This window comes from Desmodus rotundus, chromosome 7, assembly GCF_022682495.2.
Source record: "Desmodus rotundus isolate HL8 chromosome 7, HLdesRot8A.1, whole genome shotgun sequence".
In the NCBI taxonomy this organism is placed as follows: domain Eukaryota; kingdom Metazoa; phylum Chordata; class Mammalia; order Chiroptera; family Phyllostomidae; genus Desmodus; species Desmodus rotundus.
In genome coordinates this window covers 104,293,616-104,316,101 of record NC_071393.1, presented here as the reverse complement: position 1 = coordinate 104,316,101, position 22,486 = coordinate 104,293,616, and the positions used below count along the sequence as shown (strand labels likewise).

At 36.3% G+C, this 22,486-nt stretch overlaps 1 protein-coding gene across 2 annotated transcripts in view; it reads right to left on the bottom strand.

Annotated features, from left to right (window-relative positions):
• Nucleotides 1-22,486, bottom strand: part of ARID4A (AT-rich interaction domain 4A) — a 60,784-nt gene that overhangs the window by 6,782 nt on the left and 31,516 nt on the right. For both annotated transcript variants that reach the window (XM_024567398.3, XM_071222006.1), the window contains exons 12-21: nucleotides 19,893-19,965; nucleotides 18,968-19,062; nucleotides 18,717-18,814; nucleotides 17,698-17,929; nucleotides 14,702-14,952; nucleotides 11,660-11,857; nucleotides 7,486-7,570; nucleotides 6,510-6,651; nucleotides 3,795-4,928; nucleotides 3,416-3,520 (exon numbers count right to left, since the gene is read on the bottom strand). In XM_024567398.3, the coding sequence (XP_024423166.1) occupies nucleotides 3,416-3,520; nucleotides 3,795-4,928; nucleotides 6,510-6,651; nucleotides 7,486-7,570; nucleotides 11,660-11,857; nucleotides 14,702-14,952; nucleotides 17,698-17,929; nucleotides 18,717-18,814; nucleotides 18,968-19,062; nucleotides 19,893-19,965 (2,413 nt within the window). The remainder of the gene's footprint in view (nucleotides 1-3,415; nucleotides 3,521-3,794; nucleotides 4,929-6,509; nucleotides 6,652-7,485; nucleotides 7,571-11,659; nucleotides 11,858-14,701; nucleotides 14,953-17,697; nucleotides 17,930-18,716; nucleotides 18,815-18,967; nucleotides 19,063-19,892; nucleotides 19,966-22,486) is intronic.

Genomic DNA, 22,486 nt, shown 5'->3' with positions numbered 1-22,486 from the left:
TGTCCATTTTGTGCCTACCATTTATGCTTCTTATTCCCTGTACTTTTCCCCATTCTTCTCCCCTCTCCCCCTCCCCACTGATACCCAACCCTCCATGTGATCTCCATTTCTCTGATTCTGTTTCTGTTCTAGTTGTTTGCTTAGTTTGTTTTTGTTTCTTTTTAGGTTCAGTTGTTGAGTTTGTTGTCATTTTACTGTTCATATTTTTGATCATCTTTTTCTTAGGTATGTCCTTTTAACATTTCATATATAGTAATGGCTTGGTGATGATGAACTCCTTTAACTTGACCTTATCTGGGAAGCACTTTATCAACACTTCCATTTTAAAGGATAGCTTTGCTGGATAGAGTAATATTGGATGTAGGTCCTTGCCTTTCCTATCTTCAAATATTTCTTTCTAGCCCCTTCTTGCCTGTAAGGTTTCTTTTGAGAAATCTGGTGATAGTCTTATGGGCACTCCTTTGTAGCTGTCTCCTTTCCTCTTGCTGCTTTTAAGATTCTCTCCTTATTTTTAACCTTGGCTAACATAATTATGGTGTGCCTTGGTGTGTGCTTCCTTGGGTACAACTTCTTTGGGACTCCCTGAGCTTCCTGGAAGTCTATTTCCTTTGCCAGATTACGGAAGTTCCCCTTCATTATGTTTTCAAATAAGTTTTCAATTACTTGCTCTTCCTCTTTTCCTTCTGGCATGTCTGTGATTTAGATGTTGGAACGTTTAAGGTTGTCTTGGAGGTTCCTAAGCCTCTCCTCATTTTTCTGAATTCTTGCTTCTTCATTCTGTTCTGGTTGAATGTTTATTTCTTCCTCCTAGTCCAAACTGTTGATTGGACTAGGTTTCCCAGTTTCCTTCCCTTCACTGTTGGTTCCCTGTATATTTTTCCTTATTTCACTTTGTAGAGCCTTCACTTTTTCCTTTATTTTGTTATCATACTCAACCATTTCTGTGAGCATCCTGATTACCAATGTTTTGAACTCTGTATCTGATAGGTTAGCTATCTCTTCATCGTTTAGTTGTATTTTTGGAGCTTTGATGTGTTCTTTCATTTGGGCCATATTTTTTTTGTCTCAGCTTGTCTGTTACATAATGAGTGGCAGAGCCTTAGGTTATTTGCCAGGACAGGGCAACCAATGTTGCTGCATTGTGGTGCTGTGGGGTGGGGGGGGGGGGGGGGGAGAGAGGTCCAAGAGCAAACAATGCCGCTTACTCAGCTCTCTGCTGGCTTTCAGTCACTTCTCCTCATACCCACAAGCAAATCTGGGCCCTTCTGGTGCTGATTCCGGGTGGGTGGGTTTGTGTATGTTCTAGGACCCTGTGGGTCTCTCCAGTGAACTCTCCCTTGAGGCTGGGTGTTTCTCTCACCACTGCAAGTCCCACACGTTTTTACAGTCCGAGGTTTTGAGGCTCTCTCTTCCCGTGCTGGAACCCTGGGTTGTGTAGTCTCTCTTGCTCCCCAGTTGTTCCTCCTGGTTTCCCTGCACGTAAATATGGGACTGCTGGTGCACCAGCCACCGCCTTGCTGCATGTCCTCTCTGCCCTGGATGCCCATCTCCGCCCCATCTTATCAGTCTGAATAAATGTTTCTTTTTTTAACTCCTTGGTCGTTGGACTTCCGTACAATTTGATTTTCTGGCAGTTCTGGTTATTTTTTGTTTTTAAATTTGTTGTCCTTCTTTTGGTTGTGTGAGGAGGCAAAGTGTATCTACCTACGCCTCCATCTTGGTCAGAAGTCTTAATAGCTCATACAGTTTCTGAGGGTCAGAACCTGGGAGCAAGTTGTCTTTGTGGTGTGGCTTAGGAGATCTTGTGACGTTGCGCCAAGCTGTTAGCTGAGGCTGTGGTCTCTGAAGACTTGACTGGAGCTGGAGGACATGCTTCCAAGGTGACTTACTCATGTGGCCGTGGTCAGGAGGCCTCGGTTTTTTGCTCACAGTTAGCAGGATATGCTCAGTTCCTCACAACATGGGCCTCTCCATAGCCTGATTGAGTGTTCTCATGACAGACAGCTAACTTCTCCCTGATGAAGTTATCCAAGGATAAGCATGCAGGAATCTGTGGTGCCTTTGATGACTTATTCTCCAAAATCATGTTCTATCACTTCCACTTTGGTAGAAATAAGTTACCGAATTTAGCCCACACTAAAGGGAAGGGAATTAGGGTTTCTCTCTTGAAGATCAACAAATCTGTGGATATGTGTTTGTAAAACCAGCACACTCCTACAGAACCATAATACAACCATCAAAACCAGGAAGTTAACACAAACATATTACTACCATGTAATCCTCAGATCCCATGCATGTTTCTCTATTTGACCTGATAATGTCCTTTTACAGCAATAGGATCCAGGTGAGAATCATATACTGCATTTAGTTGTCACATCTCTTAAGTCTCCTTCAATCTGGAACAGTTGTTCTTTCTTTGATTTTCATGACCTTGACAAATTTTTAAATTTCAGGCCAGTTACTTTATAGAGTATCCTTCAGTTTGAATTTGTTAATGGTTTCTAATGATTATATTCAGGTTATGCATCTTTTGCGAGAAAATCACAGAGGTACTACTATGTTCGTGTTGCAACCTGTCAGGTATTACATGATTTCAATTTGTCCCATTATTAGTGGTGTTGACTTTGATCATCTGACTAAGGTGGTGTCCACCAGTCTTATCCACTATAAGGTTATTCATTTTCCCTTTGTAGTTCCTGCTACCTTTCTAGTCTCATCTCCCATCACTCTTTCTCAATACTCTAGAGTCCTCCATTGTTCAGCCACATAATGGCACTGAGAACCTGAAATGCCTTTTATCTTATATAGATTATATGCTCCTTCTTTGGCACATTATCTACACTATAACCTAGAATTTCACTTTCAGACTTGTATGAAGGCAGGTTTTGAAGGTAAAACTTTAATTTGTCAAAATCAACCATGTTTATTTATACTATATTCTATGACTTATATTTACTCCTTATTGTACAGAAGTCTGTTTTTTATGTAATCTATTCATATCAATTTTCTTTATTTTTTTTAAACAAAAATTTTATTTCTCCATGTTTTAAAATTACCCTATAATTTAGGAGTCAGCTTTTCTAGATTAAAGAAAAACATTCCACTGAGAAATGTAAACTTAATTTCCTTGCACCATTAGAGCAAATGTTGTTTTTCTTTCATTCAAGTTTCCCAAATATGTTCCTCTAATATTAAACTACTTTACATAAAAAATACAAAAATAGGTATAAAAACAGTCATAGCTATCCCAGCTCTAAATAAAATTAACAAGAACTTCAGATTAAACATTAATGGAAAAACTGCTATTTCAGAACATAATAAACCAAGTTTATTTTTAAACTGACACCAATGATCAAGCCAATAAACTGCTAAAAATATTAACAGTGTACCAAAACCAGCATTGCAAAGCACCAACCTGTTCCATTCTTTTCAATTTTGGATACAGCACTTGTTCGCTTTGGGATACGCTTTTGCTTTTTTGCCAATAATCCACTATTTCCATCACTTGGTCTTTTCTGACCTGAAATAAGGAGAAAGAGAGAGATCTTGAAAAGTCAATCGCAAGTATATTTATTCACCTAAATTTCTATAAATTTTATTGTCTAAATTTACATAAACTTCTATATATACATTTTTTAATGGGTGGGGGAAGAGGGAATGGAGAGAAGGAGGAAAGATGGAAAAGAGGAAAGGAAGGAAAGGAGGAGGAAAAAGGACTTTACAAATCAAGAGTTCATTTACTAATTTTTGGTTTTACTATATAAAGTCTCATTTTCTCCCTATAAAGTCCTTACCCTTCTCTCTGATCTCTCTTTCTTGAACAATTATACTACAGGTACCAGAGGCAACGCTGGCTTCAAACCCATTTGCTGATTCCCTCTCACAGAGGCCTTCTTGAGATTCTTCAGCAATACTATCAACTTCAATGGTTATGTCACTCTCACTTTTTATACTTCGAGACTCATCTTGACTGAGAGTAAGTGGCGAAGCTACTGAAAAGTTATGCTGTACCACAGGAGGTAAGGCAGGTGGAATAGAAACAAGGGAGTTAGATTCTGAGCTTTCCACTACTGCATCCTCAATACTGGCCTTGTCCTTTTCATCCAAATCATCCAAATCTACTTCATGGCAAACCAAGGTTTCAGGCCCAATCAGAGGCATTGCATCCTCTTCTTCTTTCAGTGGAGTATTTACAGTTTCTTCAACTGGACTATCAGATTTCTCACTAGTCAGTTCTTGAATGCATTGGTTTGACTCTGCTATTAATGATGGCATTCCTTCATTTTCTATTTCAAAATGTTGTTCGAAATTTAAGTTTTTCACTCCCTCAGATGTAATACAATCACTGGTCCTTTCTTGAGATATGCTATTTATCATTTCTACTCCATTCTCAATTCTTATTTTTTTCTCTGGTGATGATTGTCCCAGTATTTTCCGTTTCAACTTTTTTTCTTTTGCACATTGGTCAATTTCATTTTCAGTAGCAGAAGAAAAGTTTTTATTGTCTAATGAAGGAAATTCTAGACTATGAGTTTCTATATGAGGTTCACTTCCTGCTTCATCTTGGCTAAATGAAGAAATCTTTATAATTTCTAAAGAAAGATCTTTTGTCTTGCTTCGTCTTCCCTTTCCTTTTGGGGATTTTTCTGTCTCTTTCTTAATATCTTCTACTTGTTCTACTTTATTTCCAAAAATCTGTGCTATTTGTTCGTTCTCTCCAACATCTAACTTCAAGGTCTCTAAAGGCTGCATTTGAGTCCTTTCATTTTCCTTTAATATATGTGCGGCAATCTTTGGATTTTCTTCATCTAGTTTATCATTTAAATTTTTGTTTTTTTCTAGTTCCTCTTTAGTATCAGGAGAAAGTTCTTCATTCATCAAATTCTTTTCTAAAAGGTCTTCTGTTTCACTATCAGATGAACAAGAGTCTGCAAGAGGAAATGTTACAAAGGTTTCTATCTTAATTACCAATGTGATTTTACAATAAAAATTCTGCCAAAGACAAAACTCTTAATCATGTACCTTGAATACCTCCCTATAGAAACTTTTGATATAAAGTAAATCATACACTTGTGCCAAAAATGTGTGGGAAAGACTTCAAGTTAAACTCCATGTAAAAATATGTTACATAGAAAGTATTACTATCTTAATTCTGTAAAAGAATTATTTTGCAATTTTCATTAGTATCATATTTAGGCTATGATACTCTTTAGAAAATGCAAAGGACTAGTACCGAGATATGACATTGTAAAGTGGTTTGATCTGAGATCTAGGAGGTAGTGATTAATAAATGCGATGGCCATTTTGTGTCCTTAGAAAGGAACCTGACGTTCTACTTAAAATAATTCTGGAAAGGAGATATACAAAACAAGCAATCTGAATTCTCAAAATTTTAAATACTCTTCTGATGAAGAGACATGAAAGTACAGGTTATCTACCATTTTGCAAAAGAAATCTTTCACTTTAAGTCAGATAATTTTTAAATTAAAATCAAGTAGGGTTTTAAGACTGTATAGGAGTGTAAAATATAAAAATTTAGCTCACGTGCTGCTTACATTCTAAATAAGTTCAAAAGGGCAAACTTACTTAAAGGTATTTTGTAAATGAAAAGGATCGCAGTTTTTATTTTGTGATCTTACCATACACAGAATTTAGAATTCATTTGTTCTTGGGTTAAAAAAAGAACTCCTTTAGTTTAGCAAGTCTACTATACATAGTTTTGTAGGTGGTACACTGCACAAGGGCATGGCATCTGAGAGAGCATCTTTCACTTTGTGGGTCTCTTACATTTCTATAATATGGCAACCTTCCAGCAGATGGCAGTAAAGAGGAAGAATGCCCTTTCCTAATTTGCATTCAAGCAAGCATCCTATGGACTAATAGCAATCCTGTAGGTTCAAAATAACTTTTTCCTTGAAGGAAGGGAAGTTTTTATAAGGCAACTATTTAACGTTTCTTAAATTACATGGAAAAAAAATACAAAGATAGAAAAGTGGGCAAAAAATGAGCAAAAGCAGAATAAAATATGTTCACCTGTACTCATCACGAAACATTTCCATACCACTTTAGTTTTTGCTCTCTCTGAGCAACACAGTCTCAGCTTCTCTGAAAGATCCTAGGGGACAGCACTGAATTACAGGAGACACTGGTGCATGCTTTGAAGGACAGAGCAGCACACAGTTGGATGCATGGCTTGTCAACCCATCCTCTATTTAAAATAGAATATTTCTATGATATTGACAAAAAAAGGTATTCTAAATTAAAGTAAAACATCACTAAGTTTTAAGTAATCATGATATACCAAAACACACATTTTATTCAAATCAAATTTTAGTTTAAGTTATGAGATTAAAAACTTAGATAACTTTTTCGAGTCTCACACAACTGATGTTTTATTATTTATGTTGGTTTTTAAAAAATCAGTGATCCTCAAAATTGTGCACCTTCCATTCTATTTGACAATGGTGAGCTGTCTGCCATACTGCTGTGAGCAATGGTACTTCTGGTACCTGATTTTCCTTCACTGTTTGGAGTCTTAGACAAACCATATGGCACGTTTGACGAAAGGGTAGATCTTAAAGGAGGTCGTCCCCGTTTTGACTTCTGCCTCTCTTCATCCCTCTTTTCATCTTTTTCACTGTCTTCTTTATTCTGGAAAACAACCAAATGTATGAGAGAAGCCCACTTCTTATGAAAAATGAACATTCTACTTCTCCAAGGAAAACTAGGTCAAAAAATGTAGATATTTTGTATGTCAATTCCTAATCTGTGCCTACAGAAAAATTATAAACAAACAGTGTAACATTTTATACTGATATCAATCAATGTGATGGTCTAGCTATGCAATGCTGCAACTGTGATTGTGAAGGTCAGAGTCAGGGCATTACAAAGCTATACAACTACTCGGCACTGCCTCCCCCCCTTCCTACTCCCTGAGGAAAAGAAAGATATCTACCATAAAATAGACAAAACATTAAGCGACTCTCTACAGCAAAGGCTGAAAACTGAGGGTGTGGATGAGGATACAGCTGGCCAGCAGGTATGTGTTTTAAAATTTAGTATTAGATTCCAACACATAAAAATCAGATTTCACATTTTTCAAAATGTTGTGTTGAAAAACCCTAAAATCTGGCAACCCGGATTGCACCCCACAACAGTGTTCAGTTCCACCCTCCCTAGATGAGAACATGTTCTTGTATTGGTCACGGTCAGTCCTACTTCCCCTTTGTCTACACTACAGCCGCTACAGGCATTTCAGTTTAAAGCCTATGTCCCAGGAGTCACTGGTTTTTACCTTTCCTGAAACAATGTGTTAATGTGTTTACATTTTTTCACTTTTTTTTAGCTTATGGTTTATAAGAGAGAAAATCACAATTACCTTAAAAGAATCAATATGATTATTACAGTGAGGAAACAAGATTTAGAAAACATACAATATGAATAATTCCTGAACCTATCATAAACAGTATGAATCTGTGAACATACTTTAGCCTTTTTCTTCTGTTTTTTCTTTGGTCCACCTTTGTCCAAAGGCCAGATTATCCTGTCAGCCTTCACCCATTCATCATACCTTAAAATAAAGAATATATTAAAAAATTAACAATAATACCTTATTTGAAACGTATTCATCAAATAAAAACAAGAGTGGCATAAACTAAGGAGCTTGTTTCTAGTGTTGGCAGAAATGTGAAGGGCACATGGGCTGGTTTGCTGGTAACATGCACCAGCCACTGTACTGCTAACGAGGAGCTTTGCATACCTGCCACCAGTAAGGCAAAACCAGACAATTTCTTAGGTAAACAGGCTTAAAGAGAGAGCGAGGTAAGCAAATTCTAAATAGATTCGAGACCATTTGAACTGCTTTGTTTTCTACAACTCCCACAGATTTGAACTTAATGAAATAAACTGATTCTGTGCTGGAATTCATTTTATTTACCAAATAATTTAAAGGTAAGTCAGGTAAATTCAAACTTGTAATATGATCAGTTCCAGATGTATTTTATGAAGTCCTTTTCAATTCTTTTCCTCACAGAATTCTCTAACCTCTAGTACTTCTAGTAAAATTTTATTCGGAACTATATCACCATGAGATTTTTAGATATTTGACTCTGAAATTTTTAGATATTTCATTTTCTTTAAGTTTATTCTATTTAGATCAAGTTGAAAACTCCTCATATCCCCTATGCCTTTTTCCAAAATATTACATCACTTTTTTTAAAGCTTTTTTTTTTTAAATCTGTACCTGAGGATATGTTTATTTATTTTAGAGAGGAAGGTAGGTTGGTAGAGAGAAAAAAAGAGAGAGAAATATCAATGTAAGAGAGAAACATTGTCTGAGGATACATTTATTGATTTTTTTAAGAGAGAGAGAGATAGAGAGAAAAGTATGATGTTAGAAACATCAGTTGGTTGTTTCCCTTACACAGCCCAACCGGAGACTGAACCTGCAACCTTGGTATGTGCCCTGACTGAGGATAGAACCTGCAACCTTTTGGTGTGTGGGAGGAGGCTCCAAAAAACTGAGCCAGCCAGCCAGGGCTATTGACATCACTTTTCAGTTTCAATATAGTCAGCACAAGTTACTAATCAGGGGCAAATAAATTAAACTTAGACTATAGGCAGTCCTTGCTTTAAACTTGCTTTGCATCATGTGAATGGAAACCATACCCTTATTTTGTAATCTAGTTACCACAAAGATATGCAAAGCAAGGACATGGTTCTAATCCCCACAAGTTTTGTTTGACATGGTACCATGATTAAACTTATACTATGATTTGAAAACTATCTCAAAACTATCTCCTCCTGGATCAATCCAATATCTTCATTTTACCAGGCTAAGTATCTGTACTTTCTGAACATATTTAGAAGTATTCATTCATTTAGACATTTACTGCGGGCCTAGCTAGCATGCAGAAGTATGTAGGAGTATGTAGAGAATAACAGAGAAGACAAGGAAGGCCCTTGCTCTCATGCAACTTGCAGTCTGGTGTGAAAAGACACATACAGTAAAACCAAGTTAGTCTGGTAAATGCAATAAGAGGGTTATTATATATCTAGCCCAGGGCTAACAAAGGAACACTGTTACTAACAGAGTAACTCTGCCCAATTCCAAAACTCCATAGGACATATCAGACAACCAAGAAGCACAAGCCCAGAAACAAACAAACAAACAAACAAGATAAATGGGAGGAAGGAAGCCGTACAAGTCTGATCTGGACTATACCTGGTCCTGGTCACCTTGGTTTGTCACTTAGGCACTCCCAGCATTAATATTGCCAACCAAGGGTGGTCCAAAGATTTCTCAACGAAAGAGCAGGACTTCCCTCACAGTTTTACATGCAACCCTGCGTTAGATATCCAACTAGATTCTCTACGAACTACAGTGGCTCAATGTCAAGGAGCATGTAAGAATTATACCAGCTTTTAGGAGTATAAAGATACAATAAAATTCCACGAACCATGTGAGTAACCAGTTAAGTAAATGTTTAGGAGCTTAGCTAGTTAGGAAGAATGTGAGTACATATGATAAAATGACTACTGAGAAGAGTCATACAGTACAACATTAAATAGATGAGAAAGAGGGATGACAGCAAGGGGGAATTCCAGAAAGCAGAACAGGAGAACAGACACACACAATGTAAGTGAGAGTGGGTGACTGTGAATGGAACAGAACCTAAGGAAAAAAGAAGATTCTCATACGCTGTAACTGCAAAGATAGTTACTCAATGTTGATAAAAGTAGTCCTTCCCCCTTGAACTCAACAACATGTATATATTAAAAAAAACACTTAGACTAAGTTTGTTTCTAATGTTGGCAGAAATGTGAAATATGAAGGACATGGACTGGTTTGAGGAAAAAGAAAAAAAAATAAAGGTTTATATGCAAAAACTCAATACTTTCAAAATCTTTTATATGTGATAAACCCAAACTCTTTTAAAATGATGTGAGATGAAAGAAACCTAACTGTCCCTCACTCAGACAAACACACACACACACACAGCCCTGGCTGGTGTGGCTTAGTAGACTGAGTGCTGCTGCCCTGCAAACCAAAGGGTCGCCAGTTAGATTCCCCATCAGGGCACATGCCTGGGTTGTGGGCCAGGTCCCCAGTTGGGGATGTGTGACAGGCATCCGATTGAGCTTTCACATCAATGCTTCTCTCCCTCTCTTTCTCCCTCCCTTCCTCTCTCTCTAAAAACAAATAAATAAAAAAAATCTTAAAACAAACAAAAAACAGGCCTGGCTGGTGTGGCTCAGTGGATTGGGCACTGGCCAGTAAACCAAAGGGGTCACCAGTTCAATTCCCAGTCAGGGCACATGCCTGGGTTACAGGCCAGGCCCCTGGTGGCAGCTGTGTGAGAGGCAACCACACATTGATGTTTTTCTCCCCTCTTTCTCCCTCCTTTCCCCTCTCTCTAAAAATAAATAAATGAAATCTTTAAAAAACAAAACAAAAAACAGTTAATATTTACTTGAGGACTTACTAAGTGCCAGGCATTGTTCTAAGCACTTTGCATGTTAACATAGGTATTACCACTATTTCTCACAATAGCTCTACAAAGTAGGTACTTTTTCTTCCCCACTTTAGAGATGAGGGAATCCAGGTATAACAGACTACACTTCAAGTACGCCGGGAAACCTTGAAGGACTCTGGCTCCAAACACAGGGCAGCAGAGGCATTAAACACACAGACTTTCTAAAAGAGAAAGCAAAAGTAGCCCCTGACATTCAGTAACTGGCCTGCTTATGTCAGGAGGGCCCTGGTGTTGCTACAAAGGTAGTGTGACATTACATCTATGTTGTCGTCTTCTGTTGAACGTGAACCACTTCAGAGACCATCAGCATCAGGCAATTCTTGCAATGTGACCAAGATGCATCAAGACAAAAACAAAACCACTCCCTAATCAAGTATAAACAAAGAAAAACCAGGAACACTGTCCAAACCACAAGTATGACCAAACAGCTTTTTTTTCTGACTGCAGCTTCTTTACCAATTTACAGCATTAACATTGGTCTCGTATTCTTTCCTTACAGATAACTTTTATTAAGATAATCAATCACAGAATTAGCCCTTCATCTTGACAGCATCCAACCTACAGCAAAGCCCTTAAACCCTCCCCCAAATCACCTAACAGATGCTCAAATCTAAGTCCTTTCTAACATTCTTTTTTATTAATCAATTTAGAATTATTATAATGCTTGACATAGTTTGGATTTCTAATAAAAGTAATAAACAAAAAACCAAAAAACCACTTGCACTGTTGGTAGCTGTGGTCCTGGCTCTTTGTCCATGACCTGCAGGATATTCTCACAGAATCCTGGGCTACGGCTGTTCCCAAAGGTGGTGCCCTGGGCTTTAATTGATTGTTTAACACTCTCTTACTGAATCACCCTGCAGTCCTCCACGCTGCACCCTCTCCCTCACTGCAAAGGAGTAATAAATCCAACTTGTTAAACTACAGGCATGATCCAGGTGACTTTTGGCTGCAAGGATTGACACTACTAATAAAACAGTGGGAACACTGAAGTCTTAGAAAATTAGGATACAAGGTGTATTTTGTACACACATATACCATGTGCTTTGGATTCACAACATTAATTTTATCTTTTTGAACCACTAGAGAAATTTCAATAGTAAGAAAATACATTTCTTGCTTACCTGACATTCCATCCATAGTAATGTACCAAATATAAAACTTCTCCATCATCAATTTCAGTGCTTTTAATACTGGCTTCATAGATTTTCTGTGTTTTCCCTCGTCCATATTTTACTTTCACTTTGGTTCCTGTTAGGCAGGGTTCCATGTCTTCCTCATCTTCCTCCCCTTCAGAGTCACATTTGGTTTCAGTTTCTTCCCTGCAGTAAGTTATAACATTGATAATGCTACCAATAACTTAATGGAGAACAAACTAATATATGCAAAAAGAATCCAACGTGTAGAATAGTCACAACCTAAGGATTACCTGAATAGCATGTCAGTGGAGGAGGAGAAGAAGGAGGAGAAGGAGAAGATTTTTATGGACTACTTACTAAGGAATGTATTTATTATATAAAGGTGCACTTTACCAGAAGTAAATCCAGACTTCTTAAAGGCCAGTGAATAATCACAGCTAATGATGATGTGGAGTCAAATAAATCACTTTTGTTAAAACAAAATGAGAACCATATGCTCTGAAAAAGTCTTTAGAATTCTTACTCAAGTGTCATCTTACATGCAGAAATTATCTAAAGAGTTTGTAACCTGCAACTGAATTGTTTTAAATCTACTTTATTACTACTTTCTACTCAATTTAGAATGGTTCTTAGCAAACTAATTTTTGGTGGATAAAATAATGAACAAGAGCTACCTACCTGCATAACCATATCTTTTAAACTAGTTTATATTTTAAAGGTTTCCCCATCCTAACAAAGAAACAATATTTCAGTATCAGGTCACTTGTTTAACTGTGGGAGAGCACCAAGAGAATAAAACTTTTGTGTATCTTTTATTGATTTGTATTTTCTACTCATCTCCCATTAGTTTTGTTTTGATAATCAGTTATAAAGGAAATTCTCACACTGGGTGGTCCAATTATATTTTTAATATTTTTACAAATGAACATCCTGTGTTAACCCTGTAAGGATTCAGAAGAGATTCGCATCAAAGGCGATTCTACTGTCACAAGAGTATTAAACACTTAAAAGGGCCCTGGGCAGTGAGGCTCACTTGGTTGGCGCATCATGCCATAAATCGAAAGGTTGCGGGTTTGATCCCAGTCAGGGCACATGCTTAGGTTGAAAGTTTGGTCTGGGGGCAATGAGAGGCAACCCATTGATGTTTCTCTCCATCTCTCTCTCCCTCCCTCCCTTCCCCTCTCTCTAAAATCAATAAACAAGTCCTCAGGTGAGGATGAAAAAATTGCTTAAGAGGAGACATTGTGATCTATAATAAACATCGGGCATTATTTTGGGGACCACTCGGGGACCAGACATGAAAAACTTTGACAACCCATTTGTCTTAGGAATGTTTTTTTCTCCAAGGTAGGTACCTTCCAATTACATGCTGATAGAGTAAGTTCAAAACACTAAGAAACTAGTTAAAACAAATTTATATAGATAGAAATATCTCCCATTTCCATGATTTCTGCTATAGAATGAGAATACAGACTATGTCTACATATTCAATTTTTATTTAATAAAAAGGGACTACTGTTCTTCAAGTATTTTCTCTAAAACATTCACTGCATTTATATACCAATTATAAAGGTTTTAAAAACCACATATTTGCCCTGAGTAGTGTGGCTCAGTGAGTGGTTGTCATTCCACAAACTGAAAGGTCATTGGTTCAATTCCTGGTTAGGGCACATGCCTGGGCTGCAGACTAGGTCCCCGGTTAGGGGTGTGAGAGAGGCAACCAATCTCTCACACATCAATGTTTCTCTCCCTTTCCCTCTCTCTCAAAAATATATAAATTAAATCTTAAAAAAAACCCCACATATTTATATCATACCCCTTTATGTATTACATATTATATTTTGATGCTTATTATTAACAAAACTTCAAAGTATAATTAAGTCCTACTTTTGAAGTGGTCACCTTTGCTTAGATTTATTGTTCAAGTATTTGAAATATCATTATACTTAACTCCAATTATTTCCTCCCACTTTCCCCAATCTTAATTATATTTCACTATGGAGCTTTCTTTATTCACTAATCTAATTCACATATAATTGTAATAGCTCCCATACTTACTTTTATTGAACCATAAATTTACCTCTCCCACTCACCAATCATTCTTATTTTTCTAAATATTTTGTCGATAGTTAACTTTCAGATGGATGTCAGCTACTAGGTGAATGCAGGCCACTTTTACCAAACTTTGCTCAACAACTTAAATTTCTAGAAAACTTAGCATCATATAACTGAAAAAATAACTGTGGAGGCGAGCTTACAAGTCTGTTATGCTCTTGTTGCTGAATTAGAATTCATTTCTTAGTAGTATATAAAAATTAGTAAATCTATTTGACAACACAGAAATGACCAACTAAACACTGTTGGATATTACTTTGATCTAGCTGGACTGCCTAATTGGTTATTTTTAAGTCAATCGAGTCCAAACATGTATATAATACACGGAAAAAAAAAAATACAGTTTTCACTCAACAGCAAACAGGATGGACATTAAAAAGCTGAAATTTCTTGGTGTGATGTGGGGCAAGAACGTATTTTCCAAACAAGAATCAGGGGTGCATGCCACTTAATCTAATACAGTAACTTGAAAAAGAAAAATGTCTTAGATAAAGCTAACACACAGAAACATCTGCTAGTACTGTGCACCCATGTGTTTGTTAGCTTTCCCACATTGTACCTTTTTTAAAATGGAATTTTTGCTGTCGCTGTTTCCTCTTGTCCACTTCCTCCATTTTTCTCCAGCTCCCTTCCCTGCTGTCAACTGCAGGACCTTTCTTTTGACTGGGTGACGCAGCCTTCTTTGAGGCCACTGTTTAGGGCACAAGTGCTATTAAAATGGTGCGACCAGTATATTCTCCAATTCCGAAAGGCGATACACATCATCTTCACAATGTGTTTCACCTTCATTAGACAAGAGGAATGGAAGTCCCAATAAGAAAACATTCCCTCAAACCTGAGTATCTAAGCAGGAACAGAGTGCTGCCGTGCCCCAGACAGGTGCTTCTGGAGAACAAATATAAGATAATGTACCTCTCGTGGCTTTTCTCTTCCTCTTCATCTGAGTCTTTGTCAGAATCCTCCTGCTTTTTAATTTTCTTCTCCTTTGGCTTTGGTGTGTTTTTTCTCCCCAGTAGGAGCTCATTTTCTTTTTTCTCTGCAGTTTCATAGTCATCATCCACATCCTTATTTTCTATATCATTATCTTTTAATTTGTCTTCTATTTTCTCTTCTTCAATTTCCTTTTTAATAGAATTTGCATCTCGAGCAATTCTCCTTCGTCCCTGGTAGAGGGGACAGAAGCTTTAAAATAGCTATCACTATAAGGGAGGAGGGAGGGTGGGGTGAACGACAGAAAAATGTATCTTTTTCTTAAACCTTCATAGCAATGACTAGTCTCTCTGGCTTGAGACATGACAGTGACAACTCTTGTATACTTTTTCTCTTCCTCCTCAAAGTAAAATACTACCTCACGTAAATTAATTAAGTCCAGATCTACTATGACCCTTGGCTACAGACTACTTAAAAAAGAAAACTGTTTGGCCTTGGCTTGGTAGTTACAGCATTGCCCCAATACACCAAGGTCGTGGGTTTGAGCCCCAGGCAGGGAGCACACAAGTAACCAATGAATGCGTAAATAAGTGGGACAACAAATTCACGTTTCTCTTTCTCCCTTCCTCTCTATTCCTCTCTTTCTCTGAGATCAGTAACTCTAAAAAAACCTCTTTAAAAAAAAAAAAGAAAAATATTCTCTGTTCACTACATTATTTATCCCACTTTTAGTATTTCTTGACTACAAGTTTTAAAAGCAGTATCTAAATGTCAATGACACAAGTTGTTAATAATAATAGTAATAAATCAACCCCCTAAAATTATGGACTTTAAAAAAGCTCTGTGGCCTCTAATTCTGTTTTTCTAAGGTAAAATAGATTTTATCATTATATTTCTGTGTTACTACATTTTAAAATTACTGAATTATATCAATGGCCAAACAGTGAACTGATTTCTTTGATGGAGTACCTGGAGAGCTCACTGGGCCTACCTGCAGAGTACTATTCTACCCCCTGCAGCTTTACCCAGCCTCTTGCTGTATGCTCAACTGCCCAGGAAACTGGTGAGCCACTTAATTATTCCCTAAATTCTCCTTCCAGTCAACCTCCACACACTGGCAGGATTCCGGCCTACTTGGAAAAAGTGAGCATAAAAACCCAACGAGTTAGGGAGTACCAAAACACAATTACTACTTCAGGATAACAAATGTTTCTGTAACTATGTATTAGTCGAACTTCAAGGGTTAAAAAAAAAGAAGAAGAAGAAATTTATTTTTCTTAACACAAAGAACTAAACTGTAAGTTCCACGGGGGCAGGGACTTCTGTCATGCTTACTTTTGTATCCTCAGATCTAGACAGTGCCTGGCACGTAGCAGGCACTCTTTAAATATTTGTATGGTATAAATAACAGGTGTTATCTATTAAGATTCAGTGCTGTATATTTTTGTCCCAGAAATCCCATTTTTAGAAATCTGCTCTCTATACTGAGCTACATTAGCAGGACATTTTTATAAGCACATTTATTGCAGTACTTCTTATAACTGTAAAAAACTGGAAAAAATCTTGAGGAAAGTCAACTGAGTCCTGAGTACTTAGGACTCAGACAATACAATGCAGATATTTTACTAAGATGAGAAAAGTCTTTATGTAATGACAAGGATGTCTACACACATACAATGGGGATATTATTTAGTCTTAAAAAGGAGAGACATTCTGATACACACGTGGATGAAATTTGAAGACATTATGCTACATGAAATAAGCCAGTCACAAAAGGACAAACACGGTATAATTCCACTTCTCTAAGAAACCTAGAGCAGCCATGGTCCTAACGACATAAAGTTGAATGGTAGTTGCCAGGAGGTGCGGGATGGAGTTATTTTTTAATGGGTACAGTTTCGGGTTTGCAATGTGAACAAAGCTCTGGAAATGTGTGGCAGTGATGGCTGCACAACAATGTGAATGTAGTGAATGCCACTGAACTGTACATTTAACATTGGTTATGATCAATTCTGTTATGTGTATTTACCACAATTTTTAAAAGTTAAAAACAGAAAAGAGACAAACCAATTTGAATGTTTCATAAAATTCAACAGAAGATTCCATTTACTAGATGACAGAAGGACAGTTCAAAGAGTGGTTAAGGTGACTTCAACCTCCTCTTTCATTGTATATGATTTCACTGAAAAGTAAGATGTGTTGTAGTAACTGAACTTCTTCGATAGTGTGATAAATTTTCTTTCTCCTAAAATGTGGTATAAATCCTATTATGTAGACATCATTCCACAATAATCGAAACAGTGGATGACAATTCTTACATAGCACTTATATAGTAATGGAGAGGAAGAGCAGAGTTGGAAGATAAAACCAGTGTGTATATCATTACAAAATAAGAGAGAACATGAAAAAACTGCCACAAGAGCTATGCAGGGTGTTCTGGGATAACAGAGAAAGAAAAGATCCCAGCTGGTTGGGAGTGCAGGTATTAATAAAGAGGAGATTCATTCACACAACTGCTATTTAGTAAGTCCTTACTAATAGCATCAGTCACTGTTCTAGATGTCTGGGAAAAGTCAATGAACAGAAGAGACTCTAATCCCCGCCCTCATGAGGTGTAACTCTAGTGCAGGCTGGGGTAAAAGAAAATAAGATATTGTATAATAAACAGAATAAATAAGTAAATTATTGTAGAAAGAGTGACGTTAGAGGGAATGTGCAATGAATATTTGAGGTTGACCAGAGATGAGAATAATTTGAACAAATATAAACAGGCGAAATGATTTTTCAGGTAGAAGAAATAGTATGTGATGTATGTAAAGAAAGGTAGGTAGCATAGCCTGGTTAAAACATAACTAAATACTAGGAAATAAACTAGGTTCGTTGGAGTATTTTTGTATATATGTATCTGAAAATGTCGTAATAAAAAAATGTTAGGTAATGCTTAAAATAAGCCAGATAAAACTGGTTCAATTACTTACCCTTGGAGATTTTAATTCTATTTCTTCTCTTTCACTTTCACTGTTTGAATCAATATTTTCCTCAGGTTCACTCTTTACTTCTACTAAAGGCATTTCTTGGTCTAGTTTTAGAGCTTCTTCCATTGATTCTTCTAAGTCTTTTTTCTCCTCTTTTACTTTTGGTTCATGGTGGTGAATAGTTCTAAACTGAATATTCGCAGAACGGCAGTACTCTTCAAAACCATAGAGATATCTAAACAAACAGTATTTCCATTTAATAAATATATCTTTACATTTAACTTGAATACTCTACCATTAAACACATTTTTAAAAAGTAAAACTTAATCCTTTCTTTTTTTAAAGTACTTTTTCTATGTTACTAATTTCTTGGTGTTTTATATAGAATTATAAACAGAACTTTTAATCATGAAATAAAATTTCTTCCTAAAAAATCTGAGCTAGTACCCTGATCAATGTGGCTCAGCTGGTTGGTGCATCATCCTGTAAACTGAAAGGTTAGAGGTTCAAATCCCAGTCAGGGCACATGCCTAGATTGTGGGTTCGGTCCCCAGTCGGGGTATGTGTAAGAGGCAACCAATCAATGTTTCTCTCTCACATTGATGTTTCTCTCCTCTCCAACCTTCTTCCCTTCATCTCTCTCTAACATCAATAAACCTGTCCTTGGGTGAGAATTAAAAAAAAAAAAAATTGAGCTTGTGATAACTGAACGAACATAGCTATCATAGTTTTGATGTAAAGGTTGTTCACACAAAGACAGAGCTTCATAACATGTATCATCACTTCATACTGTAAGTGCTGCCTGCATCCCTGACTTTAAAGGAAACCAGGACGACATGAGAAACGGAGCACAGCAAATTGAGTGCACTGAAATAATTTCCAATCATCAGTATGTCCTAGCCTAAACCTTTTAATACACTCTCTAACTTTAACGTTCTCTGTTATGTTCTTTTGTTAACAAATCCAATGGAAAATATTACTTGTAGATATATATTCTTTGACAAATAAAATATGCTACTTACTTTCTATAAGCAGTTTTTACATTGTAGGAAGCAGCTGAATTCAAAATAGGAATGCCAAGGTCCATATAAATTTGCTTCCATACAGCACCACTATCAATCTGGAAAATTAAGTTTTTATTTGTTAACATTTGCAAAGGGAAATAATCTTTATACTAATATTCTATGTTCACTAAGAAAATGTGTTTATTACCTAAAGTACATACAACAATGAAAGATCGGGTGATTTAACTTTTCATCACTTTCTTACTTACATTGTCACATCCACCTTGATGATAAACCAGTCTAAAGAGTTTGAAGAGATTGAGATCTTTATAGCCCAAAACAGGTGGTTTGTTGATTGGAGTACCTATATTTAATACCAGAGGGTAAAAATAACGTATTTATTCAAATGGGAAAGTACTAAGTTTAAACTATCAACTTCTATTTTCCCAGAGCTTATTAATCAGTGGCATATATTTAAACAACCTTAAATTCTTGAAACTATGTAAGACAACACAAAATATTCTCTATATTCTTTATACTGCATTGTGGTGGTCCTTAGATTTACTTCTACAACTAATAAAATCACCTCTCTAACCACCACTAAATTGGGTAAAACTAAATTAAAGCATGGGACTGCACAATATATCCAACAATGTTGTCGGTTGAAGAAGCCGGGGCAAGAATACACACAATGAAAAGGGTACATTATTTAGGCCATGATTCCATCTTCTCTGCTTTAACAAAAATGTTAACACTGTTAACAGCAATCTTAAGGATGATTTCTGAAGGCCACAGAGTGTCTAGGACAATTTATCTAAGGTTTCCCAGGAGAAATGTACTCTCAGAAAGTATGATGACTTATAAAGATTCTACTTCTTGTAACTCTAAAGCTTTTATTTCTTCTAACTTCTAAACAGAAATCTGATTCTATTTAGATAGGAACTGATCTATTATGTTTAATTTGTTGAGACCAAGGATCAAGCTAGTTTACTAGCCAAAAAGACAAAATTAGTCAATTAATGGGTATGTATATTAACATTATGACCATTTACTTTCTATTACTGACATATTATAATGTTTTTATTTTACAATTCCTAAAGGAAATAAATTTAATTATACCAAAACTATTTTCCCATATATTTCTACTAAAAATAGGTATTAATAATGGTTTTTATTCCAAGTGCATGAAAGTACCTCTGTCTTCCATAAACTTATAAAGCTGTTGGAGGAAGTTGTCCCTCTCTTCAGGATCAAGTTCTTCCTCAGGCTGTAGAGGTAAAATATACAAATATGTAAAACAATGAATGGGATGAGATACATTGTCTTTTTTGTTTTCTGAACTCAATGTAAGGGGATAAAATTTTAATGAAGCTGGAAAATATGAATTTCCTCAAAATTCTATAATACCAGATTTTAAGACATATTTTGATGGAGCTGATTTGATACACCTGTCAAAATATACTATCTCTACCCTTCATCCTACTTTTCACTCTATCCTGACCCGTGAATATCACCATTAGGATTAAGAAAAAGGCTCAGGAGTTGGGTGAGAGCATTTTAATCTCAGTTGGTATTTTTTAATCCATTAAAATACCAACTGGTTTGCATAAATACATTGATAGATTAGCACAGTAATTATTGTATTTTGCCATGTATAATGCACACTTTTTTGCCCCAATTTTTGAGGGAAAAATATACACATTATACACGGATGGTACTAATTCTCTATCTATATAAATATTTTAAATTCTTCTATTTAGGCTTATGTGTTAAAAGTGTAACTCTAGAAAGCAATAATGATATCCGTATGGAAAATAATAACCTGGAATACAATAATAGGTTTTATTTCTAAATATAAATAAATAAAAACTTAAATTTAAAAATTTAAATGAAAGATTTTTTCCCTGAAAGTTTGGGTCAAAAACTTGGGAGCACATTACACACAGCAAAATACGGTACAATGCATTTATTATAAAAATAATCCACACACAAACATTGAAATTTTGCTACTGTACAATAAACATTAACAGTTTTGAAGTCACATGGCAAAGATTTTTTACTTATATAGCACATACACGTTTTTAAAAAAAATTTAAATGCCTTTAAATGAGTCATATAAATTCCATTTTGTCCCAGACCTACCACCCCCTGCTTTTCTCATTTGCCTGGCCTTAAAAATTGATTTTGCAATCCCCAGAATAACACCATAAAAATTTTCTTAGGAAAGAAAACTACATAAGTAACTACTATTTTAGTTGGGGTTTGGGGTAGGGCAACTAATGGAAACATTCATGTAAAAACAACTATTCCTACATCTATCTGTTACTTTTTACAAATTATATAAAACTAATGATTTCTCCTTATATAGCCAAGGTTTTGGCTCTACTCAAACAAATTGGTTATGGGTTTTAATAAGATAGTCCCTTTTCTGATACACTACTTTTAAACGAATATTTGAGAAAATTCTTATTTAAAATTCATTCAGAATGATTTACAACACTGGAGTAGTTTCAATCTTACCAAATATAAAAAACTTACGTAAAAGTTCTACTACACCTCAAAAATTAGCAATTTACAAAGTTAAAAGGGGTCATCAAATTGACAGATGGCAGTTTTTAACATAAAATTGTATGTTAAATATAATTGAAAAATAAATTTTAAAAATTAAACATTTATACAAAACAGAACAGTCTTTTTCTTCATGTGAATTAAAACATCTTGTTTTTGCTAGGTTATCAAAACAATTGCTTATTGGGGGAAACACGTTGTCTAACTATGCTGCTGTACACCTGAAACTAATACAAAGTAATATTGAATATTCACTTTAATTGAAAAAGAAAAAAAAATTGGAACTTCTGGTCAAGATGGAGGCATAGGTAGGTACACTTTGCTTCCTCACACTACCAAAAGAAGGTCAACAACAAATTTAAAAACAAAAAATGACCCGAATTGCCAGAAAATTGAACTGTATGGAAGTCCAACAACCAAGGAGTTAAAGAAGAAACATTAATCCAGTCTGGTAGGAGGGGCCGAGACAAGCAGCTGGATGGAGAGGACTCGTGTGGCAAGGTGACGGCTGCAGGACCAGGTGAGGGAGCGGCTGGTGGACTCAGTGGTCCCACATTTGTGTGTGGATAAACTGGGAGGAACTGGGGAGCGAGACAGACAGTGCAACCCAGGTTTCTAGCATGGGAGAAATGAAGCCTCAAAAACCTGTGACTAAAATCCTGTGGGGGTTGCAGCAGTGGGAGAAGCTATCAGCCTCACAGGAGAGTTTGGTGGAGAGACCCACAGGGTCCTAGAATGTACACAAACCACCCACCCGGGAATCAGCACCAGAAGGGCCCAATTTCCTTGAGGGTAGCAGGAGAAGTGACTGACAGTCAGCTGAGAGCTGAGCAAGCAGCACTGTTCCCTCTCGGACCTCAGCACCACAACCGAGCAGAGTGGGTGGCCCTGCCCTGGCAAATACCTAAAGCTCCACCCCTTAACAGGTGCCCCAAGATAAGAAAATATGGCCCAAATGAAAGAATAGATCAAAGCTACAAAAAAAAAAAAAAAATAGAACTAAGTGACAAAGAGATAGCCAACCTATCAGATGCATAGTTCAAAACACTGGTAATCAGGATGCTCACAGAATTGGTTGAATTTGGTCACAAATTAGATGAAAAAATGAAGGCCATGCTAAGTGAAATTAAGGAAAATGTATAGGGAACCAACAGTGATGAGAAGGAAACCGGGACTCAAATCAATGATTTGGACCAGAAGGAAGAAATAAACATTCAGCC